At 53.6% G+C, this 27205-nt stretch overlaps 1 protein-coding gene across 1 annotated transcript; it reads right to left on the reverse strand.

Moving 5' to 3' along the window:
* Nucleotides 1-3527: 3527 nt before the first annotated feature.
* On the reverse strand, nucleotides 3528-26004 carry PALD1 (phosphatase domain containing paladin 1). Its single transcript, XM_037400530.1, has 20 exons — nucleotides 25871-26004; nucleotides 18031-18228; nucleotides 17794-17896; nucleotides 17432-17611; nucleotides 17194-17358; nucleotides 16899-17059; nucleotides 16655-16730; nucleotides 15853-16001; nucleotides 15671-15767; nucleotides 15457-15561; nucleotides 12587-12682; nucleotides 12247-12381; nucleotides 11506-11622; nucleotides 11240-11419; nucleotides 10314-10511; nucleotides 9802-9942; nucleotides 9269-9340; nucleotides 8943-9083; nucleotides 5627-5782; nucleotides 3528-3855 (listed from the first exon to the last, which is right to left on the reverse strand). Exons 2-20 carry the CDS (start codon nucleotides 18213-18215, stop codon nucleotides 3706-3708), a joined length of 2607 nt encoding a protein of 868 aa, XP_037256427.1. The 5' UTR covers nucleotides 18216-18228; nucleotides 25871-26004; the 3' UTR covers nucleotides 3528-3705.
* Nucleotides 26005-27205: the final 1201 nt, after the last annotated feature.

Consider the following 27205-nt stretch of genomic DNA (forward strand, 5'->3'; position numbering starts at 1 on the left):
AGTAAGGGGTGGTTGTGGTTGTTTTGTGGTTTTTTTTAATGTGATGTTAGGAGTTTCCATAACCCACCCCAGCCTGTGTGTACAAACATGGGTGCAATGGTGGGATACCGAGTGATTTTGGGGGGTGTTGGCTTCTTCCCTTGCCTTGCAGTGACACGGAGCCCATGGAGTCCAGCTCCGCATCCTTAGGCAGCCTGGACGTCACATCCCTCACAGATGTCACAGCCGGCATGCTGGCTCTTGTGGCTGCAGAGCTGGCTCTTTCCCATTTTCCCAAGAGCCTGCCAGTTTGGGAACAAGGGCTTGTAAATAAAGCAAAACCCAAAATATGGGTAATGATACCCAGAGCTGTAGGGGTGCCCTGTGTTCCCCCCATGGAAACAAGAGGCACACCCGCAACGAACACTGAGATGTTATATCATCTGCTATGTGGGTGGATGCTATACCATCGGGCTGGTATAGCAGAAAACCAGCCAGGGATCTGCATCTCCTGCCCTGAAATCAATCCCTCAGTATTTACTTATAAATAAGTATTTACTTATCTGCCCCAGAATAACCTTGGAACCCCTCAGCTGTATTTCTGCACTTAAAGCCTTGAACAAGAATATGGGGAGAACAGAGAAAAGCAGTTAACTAAGGGTCAGAAACCTGCAGAAAACCAGTTTTCATGAAAATCAATGAAATTAGTCAATGAGCGCTCCTTCCATGGGCTTTCCTCAGCCGAGCAAAGCTGGCTCTGAAAAAACGGGATAAACAGGAGTCAGGAGTAATAAAGAGGTGAAACAAATACAGGCTTGTTTCGCTCCCTGAACCTCACACTAAACAATCTCCAGTGAAAAGGTCAGCTAGCAGACCCAGCCAAAAGAAAATGGCATTTCTTTAAAAAAAATATAAGAACATCCTTTGAGTTTCTTTTTCGTAAGTATTTTTGTCTGCAGATCCTCTTGCTGATGCCTCCCTGGGTTGAAATGCTGCTCCTGAAAGGGAATATACCCCCATGAGGCTGGAGGTCAGCTCATTAACCCCATCTTCCCAATAGCTGCTTCTAAAATATATAATTATATTTATATTCTATGTATTATATTGAATGCATATTATACATCATATACTATATAATAATTGTAGAATGTCTACTTTGTATTATTGTATAATTTTGTTACATATGATTCAGAAAATCCATATAATATATACATGATAGATAATATAAAATGTATACTTTATATAGTATAGTGTATATATATTAATATGTATATACACTCTATGACTATTCTATGTATAATACATGATATATAGCCCCCCTCATTTGCTTTGCCTCTGGCTGAACGCTTTCAGAATTGCCCACCTTGCCCTCAGAGCTGCAGTTCCAGCAGGCAGGGCTGAGTGGCAGAGTGGGGGTGAGCACGGTGCTGGCACCCCCAGTGACCCCATGAGCCTTTTGCCCAGGTCAGTGGCAAAACCGTAGCTCGGAGGGAATGTGCTGAGCCCAGGGAGGATGCTGGGGGTAGGGAAGTCCTGCAGGTCAGGACGGAGATGCATGGCTCAGTATCTCAGCAGTGCGCGACGACGGTGCAACCATGGCTGGTTGAAATGACAGGAAGAAGTGAAACCGTGACCTAAATATGCAGAAAATCTATTTACTGCAGCAATCAGGATGGGAGAATTGATGGGTACTAGGTCACCCAATGCCTGTGAGGATGCTGTGCCCCATCTCCCAGCCACTTTGCCCCGTGCTGGGATCTCTGCCGGGCTCCCCCCTGCTTTACACTGAGAGCTTCAGCTGGAGCAAACCCCTCCAAAACCCATTCAGAGCCAGGTTTAACTGATCTTCTGGGAGAGGGAGCTACATTTCTGCCTTCCCAGCCTGGGGAAAAGAAGAAATGAATACAGCTCGGCTGATTTTTCAAGTTCAAACACATTTCCATCTCCAAGGCTTTTTTTTTTCCCAGGCAATTGCTTTTGCCCAACACTGGAAATCACTTGTTAAGATGGTGGGAAAGCGGAAAGTCTTTGAGTCTTTGAGTCGTGTCCGGTCCGGTCCGCTCCGCTCCGCTCCGCTCCGCTCCGCTCCGCTCCACCCCCCCCCACCCCACCCCCCCCACCCCCCCGGTCCAGGTGATGCAAAGCTCCAGCCTTCATTACCAAGATTAAAGGGGCTGGGATTTCCTAAGCAATTAAAAAACCTGCCTAATTAAGTCAGGCTATTAGGCAAGACTTTCAAGGGTTACTGCCGGGGGCAGGAGAAGGGATTGGGTCTGCAGCCTGGCTGAAAGCAAAGGAGCCTGCAGGTAATTTTTTTAGTAAAGCAAGAGTAAATGGAGATGCACTGCAGTTCTGTGAAGATGGAAAGCACGTGCTCCATTACAAAGAAAAAAAAAGAGGAAAAAGTGGTATCAACAGCCTCTTGGAAATCACCGAGTCAACTGTCCTACTACATCAGCAGCAAATTATTTAAACATTGAAATACTTAGCGAGGGACAACATATTCAGGCAGGTATTTCTGCATTCAAAAAAAATGAAAAAAAAAGTAAACCCAAAATGTGTGGTTAAGTCAAAAAAACCAAGGGGACCCTTGGGAACTGGGGCTCTCACAGGCACAGCAGAAACCAACCCAATGTTTAAGAAAAAGCATCCCTTGCTATTTAAAAATGTTATTTTTCTTTCCGCCCTCCACCTTTGAATTTCTGCTGCCTGTGCCTCCCGCCACTGGCAGCAGATGAAAGCAGCTGCTGGGAGAGATGGAGCATGTGCTCCTGCTTTTGTGCTTCCCATCCTGTTTTATCATCCCTCCATCCGGGCTCCCGCCCATACCAGAGACTCCCCCATCGCCCCTCGGCTGCCAGGCTCCTCTCCCCCCCTGCTGCGAGGGAAGGGGGGGCATTGGAAACCTCATTTGCATCTTGTTTTGATTAAGTTAATTTTTCACTCTTCTGTTTCTCCATCCCTTAAAAAAAATAAATCCCTACATTAATTACGATTTTAAGTCTACTCTTTGCTGAGCAGCATCCCCTTGGCACTGAAAAGACATGTCAGGTGGGGGGCAGTGGGGACTCCCAAATCTGGCACCATGGCCCTTTCCCCCAGCTGCATCCTCAATTTAAAAAGTTGGGGAAAGAGCAACAAGATGCCCAAACCTTAAAAATATCCAGGTCTGCAGTGACCCAAGATCTCCGCAACTCCTAATCTAGGCTACAAGTGTTTATGGCTCCAAGTATACATACATACGCACACAGGGAGCCATAAAAAGATATCTCTGTGTGTGCATGTATATATATTTATATATATATGCATATATATGTGTGTATGTATATTTGTGTATCTGTGCATCTATATATACACATGGGTATATAAATATATATATATATGTGTGCATATGCCACACTGGTTTAGGGAGAAAGTTAAGATGATCTCAAAATATCTGGCACAATTCCGTGCATTCACCAACTTCAGATGCACCAACTTCATCTCAGCATTTCAGAGCCACTTTTTCCATTACACCCCACTCACAATTAAGCACTTGCCTAAAAGGATCGATTTTTAATTTACAGTATTTTTATTGCGTCCAAAAGAACACCAGAAATTCTCCCGTTCTAAGGCAGTTTCAGGGCTCACCCCTCCCTCCCCACACCCCCAGTTTTTGGGAAAAGAGCCTTTTTCCTTTGCCCCCCCGCCCCAGAAAGCAGTAGGGGCCCCCCCCACACCCTGATCCTAAATGAAGTCCCCACGGAAAGGGCGGGAGGTACCCCCCCGCGCCTGCCAGCGGCCCCGCAGCGTGCACAGGGGCTTGCCCTCCAGGCTCTCCAGCTCGGGGAAGCCCAGCTGGTTCAGGACCTCATAGACCCCAGCCACCGCCGCCACCTGAAAGCAGAGAGAGAAGAGATATTTAACTCACCCAGCATCCTCAGGATGCTTTTGCCACTTCCCAGGTGAAGATGCACAGGGAAGGACCCCAGCATCTCCACACATCCAGGTACCTCCCAGCCCACAGCCCCCCAGCTTTCTTCCAGCTACGGTTTATACATTTTATAAGCTGCTTCCTTGCTGCTGGGGTCAGCCGTCACAAGGTTTGTTGGCTTTGGCACCCTTCTGCCAAAAAGCTACAATGGTGCCTTGTTTTTGCTAAAAATGCAGGGATTATGCAGCGGGAAGGGGTGCTTTTGGGGTCAAAGGCTCCTTATATCTGCAGGTTGGGTGTGTTTCCCCACCTCTGGCAAACGGGGGGACAGGGGGCAGATGTAAACCCATGCAGGAAAGAAAGATGCAGTGTGAACGATGCACTTAAACCCATGCACCCAGCATCCAGCCAGCAGCAAGTATCACACATCTCCAGGAAAAGATGGTCCAGTCCCAACCACAACCTCCTGCCATGCTATGCAAACACCAGCATAGCCGGGATGCCACGCCGGGGTGGGCACCCCCCCACACACACTTCTCACTGTGGCCCGTTCCAGGGAGATGGGGCAGGGGGGACAGTGAGCAGAGCTGGCAGCCACCACTTTCATCTCCCGCCTGGCAGATCAAACATGCCAATACGAATTAGCGGTGCTGGCAGAAGCAAGCAAAGGGATGAGGTTTTTCCCACAAAAGGCAGGCACTGCTCACTTAGCACTGTGCAAACCCAGGGAGAAAAAAAACTAATCCCTGCATCATAGTAGAAGTAAATAATAAAAATAAATTAAATAATGAATTAAATAACAACAGAAATAAAATGCAGTAATAAAATAATAAATAAATATAGAACATAATACTAACATAATTAAAATTGCTACGTCCCCATCTTTCCCTTCTCTCCTTTTACTCTCCTCTCATGCAGAATAAGCCCCCAGGGAGCAGCACACCCACACTCCATGTCCCCCATCACTTGCACCACCTCCAAAGTCCTTTTTTTAAGTCTGAAGCATCTTTCTGCTGCAGAAAGCAGAAAGCAAACCCCCTCAATGCTTGCATAGGAAGCGACATGCCCCAAGTAAATCCAGCACCTATATCCCCCCTGAGCAGGAAATATGGATAATCTGGGGTCTCTCACCCCACCCTCCAAACCCATTTTTTCAGCTGGCTCCCAGTTCCCTTGAATGCCCACTGTCACCATCCCCATCCTCCTGGGCTCTCCCATCCCCTGTGCCACCTGCCCCAGCCAGGCAAGGCAAAGTGGGCCTCCTTTTAATTACTCTTTCCTTTCACTCTTCTGACCTGTTTGGCTGGGATATTGTATTTTTAATCTGCTGCAAAGAGACCAGATGTGGTTTGGGTGCAAGGAGAGCCAGCCAAGCTAATGAAGCCAGAGAGGGGCCCCGAGCAGGGTTGGCTGGTGGCCTCCCAGCCCCAGATGCTGCAATCACAGACAGCAGATCAAAATAAAACCCTGGGAAACTCAAAAGAGGAGAAAAAGGGCAGGTTTGGAGTGGGAGAGCACCTCATCCATGTGGTAGGGTGCCACCCATCCCCAGTGACCCGCCTGGTTTTCCATGACAGCCACCAGCCTGGTGATATGGGAGCTCGCCCAGAGCGATGCTCCCAACAACCATATGGAAATCATATATAAAATGAAGATGGGGGTCATCTTCTTAGCACCCTGTAAATATGAGGTTGAGTGAGGTCTTGCTGGCGGCTTAGACAGGGAAAGCCTCACCTCACGCATCCAGAGACTGAAGGGCCGCTGCCAGGAGTCCTTCTTCTCAAGATGCAGGTAGGCGTTGAAAAGGATCAGGTAGATATAGCGCTCCAGGTACTGCAGGCTCCTCAGCTGCAGTGTCCGCATCTCCTTCTCATCCTTGCCTGACTTCCCCTGGAAGGAGCAAGAGACTGGCTGAGATGCCTGTGGTACCCGCTTCAGGTGAGCATCTGAGAGGCAGCTCCTGCACCCAGTCTTCATCCACCATCCTGCTTGCCATCCCACATGACAAGTTTGGTGGTGAAGGACCCACAAGGACCTCTTGCCCAAGGGAAAAGCTACGTATGCCACTGCACACCGGCCCTCCGACCCCATTATCCCCCTGAGGAGCCCAGCCCAGCCCGCAGCCTCCTCCCTGCCTCTAGCCAAGGAGGGGGGACAACTCTGGGGACAAAAATAAGCAAATCCTTCCAGCCCCCTCCTGCTGTGGCTTGGCAGTCCAGGCTGTTATTACCTTGTGGTCTCCAGCATATAAAAACTTCCTCTTTACCATGCAGACCTCAAAAATAGATGAGGGATTGCTAAATGTGGGGTGTGTGTGTGCAGGAGCCAGGAATAGTTGCCCAGGTGCAAACTGTACCCAAAACCATGAGCTCCAGGACAGCAAAGCACTTCCCCAGGGCAAAAAAATCTGTCCCCTTCCAGCATTCCCCAGTCAGATTCAGCCACCCCCACTGGAGAAGGAGAGGCCATGGCAGCCACCCAGCACCCTGCTCTGAGGTTGGTGGCCATCACACCTTCTATTATTATTTTTTTTATATGTATAATTAATTATTATTATAGCTGTTATTTTAAGAACAGATGAGCCCTGCAGTGATGCCCCTTCCAAAAATTAATAAATAGAGAATAAACAGCCAGATGGCATAAGAGCCCTAATCCCACAGCCAATCCCACTGTGAACCCCGCAGACCATCCCAAAGAGCAGCAATTCCTTGTTCCGGTGCCAGCACCAATCCACCCTGAGGGACAAGCCCGCTCTGCTTTCTCTAGGTTCTTCCCCAGCCACTCGTTGCCACAGCATACAAACGTTTCCACCTGTGGGCTTTGAAAATTAGGGTTTGCCCAAGCCACCTGCACCTCAACGTGTGGCAGCACCAGGCAAGTGGTTCTGCCCTTGGAAAAGGTGTCTCCTCCACACGTGTGCACCAGTATTTGTAGAGAGCAGATCCTATTATCCTATTATTTATCATGTTATTAGACTATCCTATTTTTTTACTGTATTATCCAATTATTTATCATTTTATTATACCATCCTATTTCTTGTTTATTGTATTATCCTATTATTTACCATTTTCTTACATGCTCCTATTTTTTCCTCCCAGTTTGGGGCGGGAAGGGGCAGGAACAAACCAGAGCAAGTACCAGAGCACCTGTTCCTTCCCTCCTGCTTGCCCTAACCTGGCAAAGCATCTCCCAGCAGGCTCCCAAAACTACAAAGCAGTGTCAGCCCTGGGTGCACAGCATCCACTGCACGATGCTGCTGGTTTACCCAAACGCCGCGTTTCTCTAAACATAACCACAGGTTAATTAAAAGTCCATTAGGGCAATGCCTAGAATATACAATTCCCGTAATTCTCTTCTTCAAACTGCCTGTCACTGGGGAAAAAATAAAAATAAATAAAAATTACAGCATTTGCATGTGCCTTCCCCCAGCCCAGCAAAATCCAACGGGATGGATGGAGCAGCCAAAAGGGAAATGCAAAATGCAGGCAGTGACAAAAGGCTCTTCCTAGGGCAGAGGGTGCAGGGGAAGCGGATGACTCCCTCCTTATCTTGCTTTCCCACCGGGCTGCCAGGGAGAGTTGGATACAGCTGGCCCGGAAACAGGACACGGCCCAGGAACACCCATGTGCTGGTCCTGACTGTCAAGCGCCGGGAAGAGGGGCAAGGAGGTCACGGGAATTGTCTTCTGAAAAAAACCACACCAGGAGCCACCAGGTGAGCCTGCCCTGCCAGGGTCTTCCTCCTGGGACCCCCAAGGCTGAGTGTAGAGGCAGGAGTCAGCAGCAAGGCAGGGGATCATTCTGGGTCACCAGAGAGCATAATTAAATCCATAAGCAGGCAGCCACTCGTTTAGCATGGGAGTTTTTAGTTCTGCAGCAGCAAAGGATGCAATAAAGTAGGTGAGACTTCCCACCGACTATGTGGCTACCCCCTCATAATACATTAAGAGGAGGAAAATAACATAAAATTACTTATTCCAAATAATTTCACAGTAGCTACTGCTGCAAATAGTTGGGTCCCCAGTGATTTGTCCCACAGAGCTCAGGTTTTCTCTCCTAGCTCCCCACCCGCCCTAAAAAAATCAAGAGGACCCCACCAACCTTATGGGGATAAATGCCTGGGGAGCCACGGATGTTACCGGGTGATTGAGTGCTTTGGTTTTAATTCCCCCAGTCAATCGTTTGCAGCCGTTAATTGAAAACACAGGTCAATGGCAGCTGTGGGCAAGAGCTGCAGCAAGGCATCACTGGTGGGGACATTGTGCAAACCATCCCAGGCAGGGACAGTGCCGAGCCCCCAGCCCCAAGCTCAGCCTTTCCAAGGCCCCATGAAACAGTTGCACAGTTTAAAATAAAAACAACCAAATTAATAAAAATTACCCCTTCTCCCCTCCATCAGCCCCACAGCCATGTAAAACCAGGCTGCGTCCCACAGGCTCAGCCAGCAACAGGATGCCTCCTGTAGGGGCATGGATGGGTGCCTTCCCGAGGATGGGTGCCTTCCCGAGGATGGGTCCCTTCCCGAGCTCGAAGGAGCCAGAGGAGCCTTCGGGACTGGGAGCGGAGCAGGACGGACGAGCCCTGCCCTCTGCCGGCTGCACACTGCTGGACAGGCGGGATGCGGGCCGGTGCCAGATGGGAGGGATGCTGAGTGGGATGCAAGATGGCACCTGACAGGCAGGATGCTAGGTGGGATACAGGATGCTAAGTGGGATGTAGGATGGCACCCGATAGGCAGGATGCTGGCGCCAGATAGGCAGGATGCTGGCTGGGATGTGGGATGGTGCAGGGCACAGGACTGGGACAGATAGGTAGGATGCTGGCCGCGATGTGGGATGGCACCAGACAGGCAGGATGCTGGCTGGGATGCCGGCTAGGATGCAGGATGGCATCAGACAGGTGGGTGGCATGTGGGACAGCACTGAGTGACCATAACCGAAAAAGCCCTAGCACCTCTCTGGTGACAGGCCAGAAAGCTTCAGCCCAAGAAAACATCCAGCTTCACAGAGCCCTGCTGCACCCTCTGGGACTGGGGAAGAGGGCATGCTCACCTGTCGGTAGGTGCAGATAATTATTTCTCGGAGATGGTAGTGCATGGGTGTCATGGTCTCGCTGACAGTGTCCAGGGCCATGTCCACCTCCTTTTTCATCCGGTGACCATCTGGCAGAAGCTGGACTACCTTCATCACCACCTGGAGCATGGAAAGAAGCAGCTGGGGTTTCACCAGGTGCCTCCTCACCTTGACCTCACTGCTCCCTCCCTGCCTGGGAGAGGACATGGCCCCTCCAAACAAGCAGCTGTGGCTACTAAGGTAGCAATGAGCGGGCTCAGAGGAGGACCTCTAAAACAGAGTCTGACCAGAGCCCAAGGACTCACCTCAAACTCCCCTTTAGTATATTTGGCATCAGGCACGCTCACAATTTCCTCCTCGCTCATCTCGGGGATGCCCTAGGGTGGTCAGAGAAGGCTGGGCCATTAGAGTCTGCACAGCCCCAGCCCAGATGCCCAACAGCTGAGCAGAAATGCAGACCCTGAACGCAACCCACCGGGACCCCAGGCATCCTCCACCTTCCTTCTACCTGGACAGAGAAGACCCCACCATCCGCTCTGCAAGGTGAGACCCACATCTCTCCTGCCCTTAACCCTTCATCCTGAGGTAGGAGCTCTCAGGCAGGAACAGGGTAAAGGCTCACCAGGGATGCACCCACACTTCTCCTAGAGCTCGCTGGGGGCTAGGCATAGCAAGAGGCCAACATACCGGCGTCCACCCCCCACAGCACACCCTGGTCCTCCCCACACTCCTTTTCACCCTCCTGTTGTGCAACAGCTGCTGCAGGCTGTACTGAACTTCCCCAGCAGCCCCCACTCCAGCCTGACCCCCAGGGATAGCTGCAGATCCCAGTACACACATTGAAGTGCCAGAGGGTGAGGACAGCGATGACCATGGCCACGGTGGTCCTGCCCCGGCCACTGGAGCAGTTGAACACAAAGGCTGCCCGTGAGTCCTCAGCCAGGGCACTCTTCATTGCCTCCAGAAGCCGGTCAAAGTCCTGCCAGGGGCAAAACCAGTGGGTTTTTATGGGTGCAACCCACTGTGGGTCAGCACAGACTGCCCACCTCCCTTCCCCACCATGGGATCCCCCTCGTCCTACGCCCTCCAGGCTAAAATCCCTGGCTCCTTGCTGACGGATCCAGCCCAGCAGCCTTCCTTCCATCTCTGGCCAGCTAAAGGCACCCAGGGTCTCCACGCAAGCAATCTCCCAGGAGATCCTCCCTGCCCCAGCAAGCACCCTGCACCGAGCCTGGGCACACCACCATAGTCCCAGGGCTGGGTGGCACTGAGCACCCAAGTGATATTGACCCCAGAGCAGGAGGAATGGCTTAGGAAGGAGACAGCAGCACCATGCCATCCCTGGGGTACCTGCTCCTTGGGAGCGCAGAAGTCGGGTATGGGGATGCGGCGGTAGGTCAGCCCCTGGCAGGCATTCTTCTGCTGGCTGAATATCTCCTGTGTGGTCAGGCAGCTCTTGAACATCTTCATCTGCTTCTCCACCTCCAGGTACACCTCCAGCCACTTCTGGCACTTCAGCAGGTCGCCCTTCAGGGTAGCCTCTAGTTTCTGCAGAGGACAGAGAAACCCTAACTATAGGACCTGCTCCTCTTAATTTTTTCGGGATTTCAATCGTTTTCTCTTAGATGCAGGCTGACACCCCTCTCAAACACACCACATCCAACCCAAAACCTCACACTGGTTCCCGGTCACTGCTTCTGCCCAGGACCACGGTCCCCACTGTGCTTGATGGGAGCCCCAGGAGCATCATTTCCCACTGCCTCAGGCAGCTCCTCCCCACAGCCATGCTGCTGCTTGCAGCCCAGCTCCTCCACTGCCTATCTCCTCTAGAAACCCAGCTGGAAACATCTGCTCTCCTTTCCCCGACTGCCTTTTACCCTCACTTTCAAGCCACGCTATAAATTCTTCGGGGGAGGATCTCCTCTTTGCTCTGCCTTTGCAAACTCCTACACAGTGACAGCGAAGTCAGAACTCCTCCTTTATATTTGCAGTACAATAAAGAGCCAGTTGACCACTTGGTTTGGATCAGCTGGGCTGTCTCCAGCCTCCATCAGACATGGGAGCGCATGAGCCAAGCATGGCACCCGATAAAACTGCTGCCCCATATTGCCAAAAGAAAAAAAAAAAAAAAACAAACAAGCAGCCCTGGGGGGTGAGTGACTATCAAAGCCTGCAGACATTGCCCACAAGGGCTCCTGGGAAGGGGAGATCAGACCTTCATGGACAGGCAGGAACCCCTGCTGCACCCAGCATCTCCGCAGCAGGCAGGAGCTCACCTCCAGCTGCTGGGGCGAGGCAGCAGGCACAGGGATCAGCTCCTCAAGGTGCCCAGGCTCCCGCAGCGTATAGACCTGCTCATTCCCCTCCAGGACTGCTTCTTCCCGGAGGTTGATCCAGACGATGTGGGAGTGCTTCCTCTTGGCATCCGTCAGGTACCGCAGGACGCTCCCCAGGGTCTAGGGAAAGGAGTAGGCAACAGTGATGGGAGGGCTGGGACCCTGTTGCAGCTGAACCTGCATGCCATGGGATGCATGCCCCTCACCTTGGAGCTGGGCTGCGCAGTCCCGTAGACGGGCATCTTGGGCACCCGTCGGAAGTTGGCCACGCTCATCTCCTTGGCAGTGCTCAGCACGTCTGGGCAGAAGCGCTCATCTGCCACCTGCAGCGGAGCAGAGCCTGGACAAGGGGTGCACCTCCAGCATTGAATGTGCCCCCTCCCACTTATGGGTTTGCATGGGGGTTCCCAGCACACCACCACCTCTCACCCATGGTCCCTGCTCAGGTGAGTCCCCAAACCCTTCCAACACCAGCAAGCCAGGGCTCAAAGCCGGATCACATATTTCAAAGGTAGGAGATGCTCTTCTTGCAGCAAGACTATACCAAAGCAGCAGCAAACCACCAACAGCTCTGGCCTCCTTCACCCCACCACAGCCAAGGACCACCAAGAAACATGAAGCTGCAACTAGGCTAGCATCTTAGGCTCACAGCATGGGGTGCTCCAGCATCCCAGTACCCTGGGTCTGCAGGGCCAAACACATCCATGCGCACAAGGGGTCTCTGGCCATATGCCCAACCTTGCCAAGGGTGCCAGCATGACACAGACCCGAGACATCAACGCAGACCTGGAGACCCCAAGACTCAACACCTGCCCTACAACAGGGAAACCTCTTGCTTCTCCCACCCCACCAAACCTTTTTGAGGGCAAGCATCCCAGGAAGGTGCCGTTCCCAAGGGACAGTGAAGAGCCATCAGCCCCATCCCTACATCCAGGGTGGGTACTCACCAGCACTCGCGTGCCCCTGGTGATGAGGTCACCGGTGACTGTGAGCTCCGACAAGTTCATCTCTGCCTGCAGTCGGTAGAGCTCGGGGTGCCGGCACATCCACCTGCTGAAGCTGAGGGCAAAGCCCAGGGGGTACTGCCGGCGGGGGGCCGGGGAGGGATGTGCCGTCAGCCTGGGCTCACACCCCCTGCTCAATGCAACCCACGACCCCACTGAAAAAACCTGCATTTGCTTGGGAAACTCAGAGGTAAAGACCCCTTCCCTCCCACCACATAGGAAAGCCAAAAAAAAAGCAAAGGAGGGCTTTTTGGGTTGGGGGGCTGGTTGGTTGTTTTTTTACCTGCTCATGAAGGTAGTAGTTGAAAGCAATCAAGTAGAAATAGCGCTCGAGGCTCTGCAAAGTCCTCTGAAGGAAATACTCTTTGGTGCTGCTCCCCTGAAAGCAAAGGCAGGTGGGATTTGTGGTGCCCAGTGCCAACCAGTCCTGCAGCTCCAAGCAGACCAGGAGGCTGGGGAAAGCCCTACACACACTTGTCCGCAGCTGGCTTAGAAGAGAGACAAGCAAGCAGCGAACAGGCCAGAGGCATTTTTTCGTGGAGCAATTTTGAGGGGGGACGAGGGGCAGAAATGCCATTTAAGCCATTCAGGTTTTTTGTGTGCTCATGCTAATTTCACTAAGCTATTTGTTTGGAAAGAAACCACTTCTCAGTGAGACCAGGGCCAGGGAAACTACAAAACCCAATTTGGAACATAGTTTTTTGATACTTTTTTTTTTCCTCATGAAACATTTCAAGTTTTCCATATTAAATGATGCTTAAAGACATAAATTCACATTTCAGCTCAAAAAACCCCTTGCCTTTAGCCCAAGGACACACCGGGAGTGGTTCCAACCAGACCCAAGGGGCATTGCTGTCCTAGGGAGATACGCTGTCTAGATGCTAAAGGGAGACTCAGACCCAAGGGGAGGGGGTTGGTTAATACAAGGTCCTGCTCCCACCCCAGCCACCTCTGTAGCCTTCGGTCAAGATGCTCAGGTGGCAGCATCCCTGGGGAGAGAGGTTGCTGTGCCAGCAGTGCCATAGGTAGGGATGTGGGGAGCCTGCCAGAGACATCACCTTCCAGCCCTGCACTCCAGATAATGTGCAGAAGCATCTTGCTGCCTATGTAGCTGGCTTCAAGCAAGTTCTCATCTTCATCATTACCTCCCCAAACCAGGTGCACGCCCCAGCACAGCTATCTCCTCAAGGTGACGCAAGCTCAAACTCTCAGGATTTTCCATAACTCAGCAACCACCCCCATGCTGCCTCAGGGCAGGGGTTTGTACATCTGAGCATCCCATCCAACAAATTAACCTGCAACACTGGCACTAGCAAATGATTACCCAGTATGGGATCCACGAGCATCCCTGGAGAGCCCATCAGAACCCCCTCCCCCAGGTATAATGGAAAATCCTCTAAGACAGAGCTGTGTATGTACAAGGATTGGCTTCGTAAGCAAGGTTTGCGCATCTGACATTACATGGCTGACTCATGAATATTTACTTGTTCTCCACAAGAGAAATCCAGCCTGCTGTCATTTATCAAGAGGCAGGGCAGCAGGCTTTGCTCAGGAAACTCAAAACAACACCTGTAAGGATGGAGCAGTGCTGGGTTTGACAGCAGAGCAGTGCTTCTCCCCAGGCACTCAGGTTCTTGCAATAAAAACCAGCCCTGTGCTCTCACCCAAAGCAAATCTGTGAATATTCCCCTCAAATAGGCTTTTGATGAAAAGGAAGATGATCCTCTCGCATTTCAGCCATGGAGAGCTGGGTACTGTGGGGGTCCAGCAGTGGCTCAGCATCCCACACCCAGATGCACCTACCCCTGCATCACCATCGCCTGAGGACTTAGATCTCCGCTTTTGCCTCCCAACACAGAGCAGAAACCCACAGTCCAGGGTGACATCATTCATCCGTGCCCAGAAAAGCCTTTCCTCTTCCCAAAATCAAGCAGGGCTCCACAGCTCACCCAGCAAAGTTCCCCAATACCACCTGCAGTCCCTCCAGCCCTACCAAGCTCAGGCTGGTTTTTTGATGGCTGAGCATCAGCCCCTCTACCCTCCTCATCCTCCCCCCCACCCCAGCACATTTTCCTGGCTCTTTGCCATTGTTTAAACCTGCTCTCACTCCACACAGACTTCAAATAAACACTCCTCATAGCTAATTTATGGCGGTCCCCCAGCAATTTGTTTCCCCGGTGTTGACAATGACATAGAGCAGCCTTTCCCCCATGGGAAAAAGTTGGGGGCAAAGCTTCAAGGCAGCAGGAAAATCCCCTGCCCCATGCCTAAGCTTCCCTCACTATACAAGAGAGCACCTACCATCACACAAGCAGCACCAAAAATACCCAAATCCACCCTAAAAGGAGACCCGGGGGATAAAATTTGTGGTTTGCCACTGAACACCAAAAAAGTGACAGTTAAATGCTTTCTTTTCCCATCACTTAATTATTTTCGTGCTGTTTTTCTGCTCCAGACTATTTGCTTTGGCTGCACAGCACCTGTTTTTAGATTGCCCTTTACAGCCAGCCCCAGCACTTCCACTCCACATTCAGCATTTAAATGGGAAAATTACTCTCCAAAGAGGTTGAGATGGGGCAGCACTTCCATCTAAGCATCCTCCCTCCCTCGCCTGGGTGAGGGACCCCGTTGGACAGGGGAGATCACAGCTTTCCAGCACCGAAAACCACGCTTGATGACTTTCCAAAACAAAGGGGGAGGGAAAATCTACAGATAGAAAAGCTTCACCTTTATTGACTATATTTGCAGGAAAGCCTCTAAGCAACAATCCCTCCCAGCTCCTGAGGACTTTTACCAGCCAGGCTGGTATCAATTTTCCAATTCTAGAGCTGACAAAACCAGGGCATGGGATATTATTTGCCCCTGAGGTCATCTACCAGAAGCAGCAGTGAAGCCCAAAACAGCCAGCTTTCCCCCAAATCCCAGCCTACTCTGTTTTATGGCTTTTAAAAAACTGGGGGGAGAAAAAAAAAAGAAAAAAAAAAAAAAGAGAAGCTCCACAACCTTTCAGGTTTCATGTCGCTGGGAAAATTCCAGCTCACAGGAAGCTTCAGATTTCCAGAATTTACATTCTTCTCATCCCCACGCAAGAAGAGCTTGATAAATTACCCCATACAGGTGGCTTGCATCTGAGCAATCCTCTAATTAACATACCTGGATCTGATAGTCCTCTCCAATCCCTTCCAACTTCTTCTTGTACTCATAGATGGCTTCCTTCATGTCATGCATCTCTGAGCAGGAGACGATGGCACCATCCACCTTGTGAGGAGCAAGCAGAAAGCCACTCAGCGAGCCCCAAACTGGGGGGACACACCGACCTCACCCCCACCCACCCACTCTGCCAGGGGTTTTGACGGCACCCCCTTACCTCCTCGACTATCTGCTGGCCTTTGGGGACCATATCGATGAAGGACTGGATGACCCGAAGCCTGTCCCTGGGAGATGTTTTAGGTGGGTGGGGGAGGCTGGAGTAGGAGAAGAAAGAGATCAAACCAGCCCCAGGGGCACGGGCATCCCACCCACCCCAGCCCCAGGGGCTGCCCCTCTTACTCGGGCTTCTGGGAAGCTCCTCGGTGGTGGTGGAGGACAAGTGTGCCCATGGCCATGGCCAGGTTGGTCCTGCCCACGCCGGTCTGGCAGCCAAAGAGCAGCGCTGGTGGGGGTCTGCCAGGGTCCCGCAGCAGTAGGCTGGGGCTCTCCTAGGAGGGAGGGACAGAGGGATGAGGACCACAGAGACATCCAAGAGAGCCACATCTGCCACTGCAATGGCCAGGGTGGAGGTGATGGCCCTGCCCAAGCACGGAGGGGTGGGTGGCACCTCCCCTTTGCTCAGGGGACAGTGTGGATGGACAAGGACAGCACAATGGGCAGTCCACCCACTGCATTCCCCTGCCCTGTGCCCTCTCCAGCCACTGGCAGATGTTGGCTTGTCCACTCCACTAGAGCTTCCCACCATCAGTCCCCAAGCCACTGAGATTTCATCTCCCAGGCTGAAATAAAAAAAGAGAAGCCCCACCATCAAAAGCCTTTGCAACAAATCCAGCTAATTTCTCCCAAACCCATTCAGGGAAGAGCCACCTGCGTAGGGATGCTGGGAAGTGGAGAGGGATGGCCACCTCCAGTCAGGGTTACGGACAAGCAGCTGGACAACACAGACCTCTCCAGCAGGGTCTACAGCAATGGGAATGGGATGCCACCACAGACACAGGCACCCTCTAATAGGCAGTGTAAAGCCAAAACCAGAAGATGCTCTCAGGGAGTCATGCTCCCAGACATGGCGTGCTTGCTCAGGCACACGAGCAAATCGCAACCCAACACGGCCCCGTGGACCAGGCGCTTTTCCTTGGCTCACCCTGAGGAAGTGGATGAAAGCGTCGAACTGCTCCTCCAAAGGGGCTCCCTCAGCGGGCAGGGGCAGCCGGTGGTACCTGCCGGGCACGGGGACAGCCCTTGTTAGGGGGAAGGGGCCACCGCGGGGGGTCGTCCCTACCGCAGTGGAGGACATGTGGCTTAAGAGGGTATTAAGAGCCCAGCTTGCAAAAGCAAAACCACCAACTACACATGAGGAGGAGGAAGAGGAGGAGGAAGGGCAGCACCTGTAGGAGGGCAGGAGGAAGATGGGTCTGCGGTAGACCTCCTCCATCACCTGGATGTCCTCCTCACACTGCACCCGCACGGTGTGGGGCTCGTCCCGCAAGCACTCAATGTCGTTGTAGACATAGTAGACGCTCTCACTCAGCTGCGCGAAGTCATGGATCTAGCAGAGATGTGGACCTCCGTCAAAACCCACAGGACTCCCACCACCTCAGCAACCCCTCCACTTATCTTTCAGCCGGGGATGCATGCACCCCGTTACTGCTGTGGTCATGACCCCCTCCCATCCCACCTCACCTCCTTGCGGATGGCCAGCTCCAGGCTCTCTGCCCGCAGCCCACGCTGCAGACACTGGAGGTTCTCATGCAGATTCTCCTTGCCCCGGGGGGTGTAGGACACAAAGTCCCCCTCCAACTGCAGGAAGACCACGGGCTCCTCGCGCACACAGAAGAAGATGCACTCCTGCAAAGAGGGGGAGAGGTTGCCCAAAGGTTCTCCTGCCTTTTTCCACCCCAGTTTCCACCCTCCCACCAACCTTGTGGCCCCCTCTCTGCAGCTTCTGCAGCACCAGCTTGAAGCCGTTGAGGCTGGGTTGCCCCATGCCGAACACGGCGTAACCTCCTTTGGCTTGTCGGAAATTGGGAGCGCCGCAGCTGCCGGTAGTGTTCAAGACGTCTAATTTGCCATATACATCCCTGACCATGAAATATTTTCCCTGCAAAACAAGATGGGCAGAGAGGAGATGGGGAATAAGTGGATTTGAGCAAGCCGGCTTGAACGCAGCTGGGAAGAAAAGATGACTTTTCTTGGTGATCTTCAAAATTAGCCGCAAAAAACTCTGAGGTCTCCAAACCCCAGGCTGAAATGGGTTCGGCATGGGGTGGCGGTGATGCTGACCTGCACAAGGTAGTGTTCCAGCATGGTCTCAGAAATGCGTCCCACCGTGTAGTTGGCCTTCAGCAGGTCATCATGGATCTGAAACTCCTCCCTGCAGTTGTACCTGTAAAAGCCACATGCGGGTTGGCAGAAGAAAAATTAACGGCATAGGTACAGATTAGATAAAAAAGCATTATTTAGGGAAAAGAGTTCAGAAAAATAAAGGTCTGGAGCTGCAAGAGGCCACCAAGGACTTACGTGATGACCACGGGTGCCACCTTGTTGGTGATGATGGACTTGGCCTTGCTGTTGTGGAGCCCCAGGGTCTGGAAGGAGTGGATGCTGAGGGAGCGCTGGTCCTCCATGCTGCCGTCACCCGGCACCCTGCTCTCCAGGGGAGATGCCGAGACTGCCTGCTGTGCCGCACTGGCGGTTGTACCCATAATCCGCGGGCGGCTGTGCCGGGGCGAGGCGGCAGCGACCGTGGGGAAAAACAAGGAGGGAGGGAGAGGGAGGAGGAATTTTTTTTTTCAGCTGCTCCTGGTTTGGGAAGGGAAAATCCTGGGCAGGAGCAGGGCACCCCCCCGCCAACAGCCGGTGAGGAGAGGCCCGTTTGGGAAGAAGCGCTAAGCCAGCCCTTTCCCACCCGATGCTGCAAAGGGCTTTCTTCCTCTCTGCCTGCCTGCCACGCGGCGCTCTCCGTCAGGGAGGGTCTGGACCCAGAGCAGCCAAAAGTGGGGCTGACAAGGTCAGGGGGAAGGCAAAATGCTGGATCTGGCCCCTAAAACCTGCTGAGTCAGCAGATGGCACTGAGGAAGGACACAGTGGCACAGCTCTTGGACTCATCCTCCACTTTCCCAGCACCTGTAACTCGCTCCAGGGTCCTTCCCCACACAAAAAATGCTTGAACAGCAAGTAAATATTACTAAATATTTAGTAATTTAGGAGCTGCCCAGTGTGCTTGGAGCAGTGAGCAAAGCTCAGGGAGGTTGCTCCCAGGTCCAGGCTGTGCATGCGTGTGCATGCACACACATGTGTTGATGCACATGCAAGCAAAGGAGGAGCCACAGGGTAATTGTGAAGTGCCCTCGTGATTTTGCAGCCTCAGAAGTTGTGGTCAGCAGCAAAGCAGAAAGGTGTCCCCCACGCAGCAATAAATAATCCTGCAGTCCTGGCAAAGCCACTTGATCGCACGGGAGGCATCAGGAGCCTTGAGGCAGCGGGATGAGAGATTTCCTCCAGCTATTAACGAGCAAATCTGAGAGCTGCCTTTAAAGCAGCCGGTTATTCCCACACTGCAGGAGCACCCTCTCCCCTAGGGCAGGTGGGGACCCCAAAAGCAGACTCCCCCATCCCCAAGGAGCTCATCCCTATACAAGGATGAAAGCAAAAGGGCCAGCCCAGGGCGGGGGAACTGGCGGTGGCCAGGAGCATCCTGCCACACTTGACCGGTCCAGGACAATGCGCCGACTGTTTGCGCCAGCCAGGGCCGGATCCTGGTAACCAAATGAAGCAAGAGATGGCAAGGGGGTAGCCTGGAAAAAACCCAAAACTCTGCCCACCCCTACCAAAATGGTCCCAAATAAAATCTCCTTTGTACTGATGCTACATGGGGAAAAACCCTGGCAGCATCCAAAGGGAGACAGTACCTGCTCGGTGGCAATGCACAGCGCTGGGAAACCCGGGGTAGCTTTAACCCAGTCCTACAAATGCCTTTGCAGCTGCTTCTGCTGCCTTGCAAGCAGGACAGGATCAGCCCCTTACTGCAGTCCCAGGGAATGCGATGCCCCCAGCAGCTGCAAATGCTTCAAGGGGGGGAAAAGCCTCCGGAAAATGTGCTATTTTGAGACACCCATGCCCCAGCATAAATTTTCCCCTCCTCCCCATCTTCCTTCCCTGCTCCACAGAGAACTTGTTGCTCTACCGTGTATTTTCTGCACCATTAGGCAGCCTGGCTTCTTTTACACATAAGAGAAGGGGAAAAAAATCCCAGCTGTTTCAGACTAGTGCCATTTCTCCAAGTCCCCTTATGTGTTTCTTTCACATGAACACTGTCAGGGCAAAAATAAAGAAAAAAGAAAAGAAAAAAAAATAGGGAGGTTTCAAGTATTTCAGAGCAGGCGCTCGTGGCTTTGGAGAGCTCAGCCAGCAAGCAGGAGGGGGGCATTCAGCCAGGATGCTTTTTTTCCTTATTTTGCTCAGAATTGGTGCATCTTTTCAAAAGCAGTTGGCACAGCCCAACAAGCTCTACCAATTCCTCTGGGTTTGCTCCAGCATCCCCATGCTGGGGGATGGAGACTCACCCCCCAGCCTGCAGGCAGGCACAGGCAGATGCTGTATTTCCTCCATCCTTTACCCCTGCTGCAGTCACCCACCTTCACCGTAGATCCCCCCCGTAGTTTTTTTTTTCCCCAACAAACCACACCAGCAAATAATAGACATAAAAGACACCAGGCAGATTTGGAAATGGTCTTTCAAACCACAAAATGAATGGAGAGAGGAAATCACATTACAGTTGCTTTCCCCTGCTTGGCCGGGCAGGCAAAAGCAAGCATCTTCTAGAAAAGCACCAAAATTACCCAAAATGGGTGCTCCGGGCAACCATGGGAACCGCTCTAAAAAGGCAAGGGAAGAGGGAAGCACTGCTTATCCATCTGGGAGCAGCTATTTACTGGTACTGCTGCATCTGACAGGAGTGGGAGGGCTTACACCCTCCCAGTGCCCAAGCTGGGACACAAAATGGGTTGGGTAGGGAAGCAAAACCCTGTCCCAGGAAACAAGATAAAATGATCTTGCCTGAAAAATCTCCCAAATATAGCTGGTGGCTGCACCGAGAAGAGATGCAATGGAGCCACCATCACAGGCCAGCCAAGGTGGGGCAGGAGCCCAGGGACCAGCCCACCAAAGGGCTCTGGATTAGCCCAAGTATCAGGTGGTTTTCCCCAACAGTTGAACACAGTTAGCAAACACTAAGCAGGTGCTTAGGCAGGCAACTTATCCTTAAAAAAAAGCTTTTTTTTTTTCTTTTTTTTTTTTTTTTAATTTAACCTGTTTTTTAAAGAACCCCACAGCACCCAACATCCCGGCCTGATGTTAAGATCTGTGTTATTCCCAAAAAATCAGCCAAGCTGGTGGGGCTTTACCCTGTTTCCATGCCACTACAAGAAGTTAGGAGCCTCAGATGCAATTCACATGGATCTTACGATGGCATTAGCCATCAGCTCGGACAAGCCAGTTTTGAGCATGCCTTCCCTTGTGTGAAGCTGTATTTAAGGGTTTCCTTGCTAGGGAAAAGGATGCAGAGACAAACCCCCCTGCACAGCATCCTTGCCGCCTGCCTGCATCTTCTCCCCAAGGCAAGGGGCGCAGGGACAAACCCCCAAAATACTCACCCAGCCAGCTCATCCCCTCACAGGCACTCAACAAGCCTATTCTCACAGACCTAAAAGCCAAGCCTGAGATAAATGGTGGATGTGGCTTGTCAACAAAAAGCTCATTTTCTCCCCAGCCACAAAAAGGACCGACACCCTGCAAGAGCACATCCCAACCAAACAAACCAGCACTGTTCTCCAGGTGTTTTGCTTAAATTCAAAGCCTCAGCGGCCACCGGTTAATTATTGCTGCTGCCTAACAAGAAAGCAGAGCTTCTGGTAGGCAATGTATAGATGCTTCCCTTCCCCTGCAGACCTCCCAAGATCTGCCAAGCCCAGGCTGGGTAGGGAACCCTGGAAAAGCCACAGGTAGCACCAGGATGCTGCTTGAGCATCCTGAGAGATGATGCATGGGTTCTGCGGCCTCTTCCCCCTTAAGTCACGGTTATGTACAGTGCTCAGCCCCCACCTCACAAAGCTGCTCCTCTCCCCCGCTGTCCGGCACAGGGGTTATTCCCATGCCCAAGGACCTGGCGAGGACTCAAAGCTGGAGCAAACAATGGACTAAATATAGTGGGGGGTGGCTGGGCTGCAGCTGCAGGATGCATCTGCCCTGGCTGCCGCACTGAGGAGGAAGCGTGCACTTGCCTGGCTGCCTCATTGTCAGCGGGAAATAAATCAAATAAATCTCCCTCCATGCATCCTCAGGTTATTTTATAGGTTTTTTAAATAAAGCACAAAGCCCTTTGGGAAGCAGCAGCAATTGCAGCATCCTCCTAACACATCCATCCCTCCCTTGGTGTGGGGCAGCCCCAGCAGCTTTTCAGCACTGAGCCGGCATGGATGAAACCTCGAGGGACCGGAGGGCACCGGCACCGCTGATCCAAGCAGGGAGGCAGGAAACACCACAGTAGCCAGCAGGAAGCCCCAGCGCTGCCGCAGGGGCATCACCGAAACCTGGAGGAAGCACTGGAGCCAAGCCTCCTGCCCCGGCGTGCTCTTTAACCCTCTTTTTCAAAAAACAGTGAAAATAAAACAACACACAAACATCAAGCCTTTCGCCAGGGGAGCCTGTGTGGGTTGGGAGATAGCCCGGAGCAGACGCTGCACAGAACTGAGCTCCTGTTGTTCCAGGTGATGCCAGAAAAAAGCAGCTCAGCTTATTAAAAACAACATAAAAAAAAAAAAAGTGAGAAATAACATATTAAGCCATGGTTTCTCTGAAACATATCATTTGCCCACCAAGGTGCAAGGGCAAAGGTGAAATAAGGCAAGGAAATAACACAACCCAAAATGCTTTAAACCAACCCAAAAGCGCTTTGCAATAGGGAGGTAAAGGCTCTGGAGAGCCAACTTTGTAGCAGACAGCTCTGGTTTTACAAGCCTTGATTGCTTTATTATTATTTTTAAACAAGCAAAAGCAAACGGCCTCCATTCTCATCAGCTCCAGGCTCCTTGGAGAGCCAGCACTGACAGCCAGAAGTATAACTAAATAACCAGCATTTCCTAGAAAGTACTGAGGTATTTCTCAATCAGGCTGAGATTGGTGCTGCCGATCCCCTACACACCCTGTGCTCCACCACCAGCACCTGCCAAGGAGAAGGGAAAAGCATCAGTGCGATGCCTTCCCCCAAATCAAAGTGGGAGCACCAGAATAATGAGGACTTCATGCTTCACACCCCCTTCCCGACACACTTCTGCCTTTTGGCAGAAAACTGAGGGCCACATCCCTGTCCTCCACATGCCCAACCCACCGTTAGTTCCTTCGTTTAAAAGTCCTTACCCTGAAGTCAAGGAAAGCTGTTTGAGATAAGGAGGGGGGGGAGAAAAAGAAGGCATCCAGGCACATCCAGCCACTGATGGAAAGGATGCTGGTACCCATTGGGAGGTACCAGGAGTGGTACCTGGGCTGCAGCTCTTGCTCCCAAACCTGGTTTGCAGTGAATTATTGATCAGCAGCATCAAACCTTTGTTGAGAAGCAAAGCCCAGGTGACGCACTGGAGGAATTAAGATATAAAGGTGTCTCATCAGCAGGACATGGCTTTTTCAGATGAGCCACCTCAACTTTGCAAAAAGCCCACCTATAACAGCTAAAACCAGCCCCAGTACAGGATGCCCTTTGGACGAGCAGCTATCATATGCACACTCTCTCCTCCAAAAAAACTCCTTTACTTTTTTAAAGACCCCTGGCAGGTCCTCTCGCATATCACACCGGTCCCTGAGGTGCTGATTCACAGCCCAGAGGCGAGAGGCAGCTCACAGCACGCAGGAGACACTCCAGCTGCCTGCTATTGAAGTGAGGGGTTTTATCAATGAGCATCAATGGGAAGAGGAACAAAGCCCTGATTTGCAAGCGCCAGCACTGCCAGTAGTGCCATCAGCTCACTGCCAGTGGTTTCAAGGTCTGCAAGCATGCTTACTGAAGAGTTTCATTTCAGTGGTGCAACAACAACAAAAAAGCCATATGGGTTGGAGATAAAGGCCGGAGGCATCTCCAAAGAGAGGACCGACCTGTGGAGGAAGAGGAGGTTTCCTCCGACACCAAATACTCCCCAACTCACCAGGAAGCACCACAGCACCACGCCCAAACCTGCTCTGCCAAATTTTTCACCCTGTGCCATTTCCACCTCCTCCTGCAGGTTTTGCAGCGTGACCCCACTCTGGATGGCAGCAGAGGGGGTCCCCACTGGGGACCCGGGGGTGGCACCCATGGCACAGTACCCCGCTCCCAACCCCGGGAGGCTCAGTGCCATGACCAGCCTGACCAGGGCGTTTCGGGAAGGCGAGGGCTATGATTTTGTGCTATTCATAGCTAACCACCGGCTCCCCTCCCGACGGGGAGGGCTGGCGGAGCAACAGGACGGCTCCATTTACACGAGGCTGCTTTTCAAAGCCATCAAAGCCAGGCTGCTGCAGGCCACACCTTTTGCAAGACAAGCGGCACCTTATGCGCACCAGCACCCGCCGTCGCACGCGCCTTTGCACGCTCTCCGCGGTTTGCATGCGGTTTGCATGCGGTAGTGCACGGGGCTCGCTCTCCCGGGCTCTCTTCTCCCCCACCCTGCTCTCTTAAATAGTGAAATCAAGCAAATCCCTGGGGGTATTTGTTCACAACAGAGACCTGCCGGTTATTTTTAGGCTCCGTGTCATTCGTGCAAAGACATAATCACTTCCTGCCTTCCAGGAAGGAAATGTCCCACCACCGCTGCCTGCATGCCTGCCTGCTCCCTCCTCAGGCAATGCCTGCCCGGCTCCCAGCCCACCCAACCCCAAAACCCATTGCCCCTCCATCCCGGAGGGAGTTAACAACCAGGACGCAGCCTGGGATGTCACAAGTGCCAAGGTCCAAAGCTCTGCAGGGAGAAGAGGGGGGTGTTCACCCCCCAGCGCCGAGTGATGCGGCAGGGAAAGGGTAGAGGAAGAGGTCCGGAAAAGTCCAGCAGCCATAGGAAATGCAGCCTGGACACAGTTTCTGAAAGTTTTCAGCCCTGACAGCTACAGATGCTGGGCAGCAGCTCAGCAAGGGCAGGCAGCCTTTCCTCATAGAACATCCTCCTCATCCTGGCTCTGCCCAGGCACATCAGCAAGTGTGACCCCATCCTACATGGGGGTGGGAGCCCACCAGGCTCTGCGATGTACCTGGCACACACATGCCAGTGGAAAACCCGTTAAGTGATCCCAGGTTTCCTGCTCCTCCTGAGCTCCCCAAATGGAAGGCTGCAGAGCCAAACCCCAGACCAGGATGCTCCCCAAGCATGGAAGGGACTGCAGTTACATCTGCTCCTCTTCCTCCTCCATCTTCATCCTCCAGCAAGGAGCCATCCCACAGTTCCCCACTTCAGAGCCTGCTACCCAGATGGCTTTTGGGGGTATAAGGGAGGCAACCAAGGGATGCAAACCCTAAAACTCACTTTGGGGCACTCCAGCCGCAGCGAGCACGGCTGGCACCGCACGGCAGACTGCCGCACTGGGCTCAGCGCCTGGGTCAGCCGCCTGCGGGGCCGGCTTCCAGGCAGCAAGAGGGAGGAAAAAGCCCCTTTTAAATAGCAAACAGGACTGCAAAGGCACAAGAGCTGGGAGGACGCCGCGGGGCGGATGCTGGGCCTCACAACTAGTTACCCGTCTATTTTCTAGAGGTTTGAAGAACTGAGGTGGCTGCAGAGACACCCTCCTCGCCGGAGCTTGGGCACCTCATGACCATGCTGCGGGGTTTGTGTTCCTGGGGCACATTAAAGCTCCCTCCCATCGCCCCCCACCTTGGCTCTGGGACGAGGGGACCCCTGCCCAGCAAGCACCCCGGGCCCCGCGGGAGGAGGCTGCTCCCAGCAGCACCATCCGCCCCGCCCGCCCCCGAGCAACCCCCGAGCTGCCGCCCGGCTCCAAGCCGATACCCCACGGCTGAGTCTTCCCCCTCCATCCCCCTCCCCACGCAGCCGGCTGGGAAACGACACCCCCTCCCACCTCCAGGAGGGGTTGAGCGGGGGAGCCGGTCGCAGGAGAAGGCGGGGGATGCCCGGGCCCAGAGTGTTGGGGGGGGTCCCTGGTCCCGGGGGTGGGGGGATGCCCGATCCCGGAGCGGGAAGAGGATGCCCGGCGCCGGGAGTGGGGGGAGGATGCCCGGCGCCGGGCCGGGGGGGGCGGAGGATGCCCGGCCCCGAGTGGAGGAGGGGGGGATGCCCGGCCCCGGAGGGATGTGAGATGTCCGGCCCCGGGGACAGCGCGGTACCTGGCGGCGGCTCCTGGCTCAGCTCCCGCGCCGGGCTGGCCGCGCCGTCGGGCGCCCCATGGGGGCGGCGGGAGCGCGGTGGCGGGAGCGCAGCCCCGCGGCCGCCCCGACCGCCGGAGCCTCGGCGGGGGGAGGGGGCGGGGGCGGAGGAGGGGCAGCGCTGCCGCTCGGCCCCGCGCCGCGCCCCCGGCGGCCCAGCACCGCCCCCCCCCCGGGACAGCCCCCGGGCCCGCCCCGCCCCGCCCCGCCCCGCCCCGCCGCGCTGCCCCCGCACGTCGCACCCCGCACGGCCGTCACGGCCGCAGCACCGGCGCTCTTAGGGACCCCTGGCGTGCGGCATCCACCCCCCGGAGAGCCCCTGGCATGCAGCATCCCCCGGCCACAGCACTCATCCCCTTGGGGACCCCCTGGCACCCACCGCCCGTGCTCTCAGGGGCTCCATGGCATATTCCATCCACCAGCCACAGCGCCCATCCCCTTGGGGACCCCCTGGCACACAGAACACCCCAGCCACAGCACCCATCCCTTTGGGGACCCCCTGGCACACAGAAGCCACTGCACCCATCCCCTCAGGGACTCCCAGCACACAGCATCTCGAAGCCACGCTGATCCTTCACATCCCTTCCTGGCGTCAGCCCCCTGGGACAGACAGTAGCCTAGCAGATGCCACCACCCCAGCCAGGTTCAGAAGGACAACAGCAGTTTTGGCAACGTCAAGGCACCTCCTGCACCTCTCAAAGCCACAAAGCCCTTTGCAGAAATGGAAGAGGAGGGAGGGATGCGTGCAGTGGAGGCCAGAGTGAGGGATGCTACTGGATCCAGGCTAGGTGTGAAATGCCTGCAGGGAGCCCCTGCTCCCCTGCTTTACCATGCCAAGGGGGACTGCTCCCCGAAACTCACACAGGGAAAGTAAAGGTCCAGCACTAGCTTCTGCAAGCACTCAGCACAAGTGTTAAAAGCAGGCTGAGACCTGAACAGAGGAATCTGTTAACTTTAAGCCTCCTTGCAGCCTGCTGGTGATGGACACCCCCCCTACCCTGCCCAGCCCCTGTTCATCTCCTCTCCCCGGTATTGTTGGACAGCCAGGTCCCAGGGCTCTTCACCACAGGTAGGGCGGGAAGCAGCTGCTCTAAGCAGAGCTGGATACATAGCACCCCTTTCACAGACCCAAACACTGCCTGGCCTGAGCAAGCCATCTGCAGAGCCTCCACGCTTGGTCTTGTGTGAGGCTTTCAGGGCATGATGGAGAGGGTGTAGACCTGGAGGCAACTTCTGAAATATCAGGGTAACTCCAGTCCCCCTCTCAGAGCAATCCCTCCTTGACTGGGCCAGTCA

The sequence above is a fragment of the Falco rusticolus genome, chromosome 9, assembly GCF_015220075.1.
Source record: "Falco rusticolus isolate bFalRus1 chromosome 9, bFalRus1.pri, whole genome shotgun sequence".
NCBI lineage: Eukaryota > Metazoa > Chordata > Aves > Falconiformes > Falconidae > Falco > Falco rusticolus.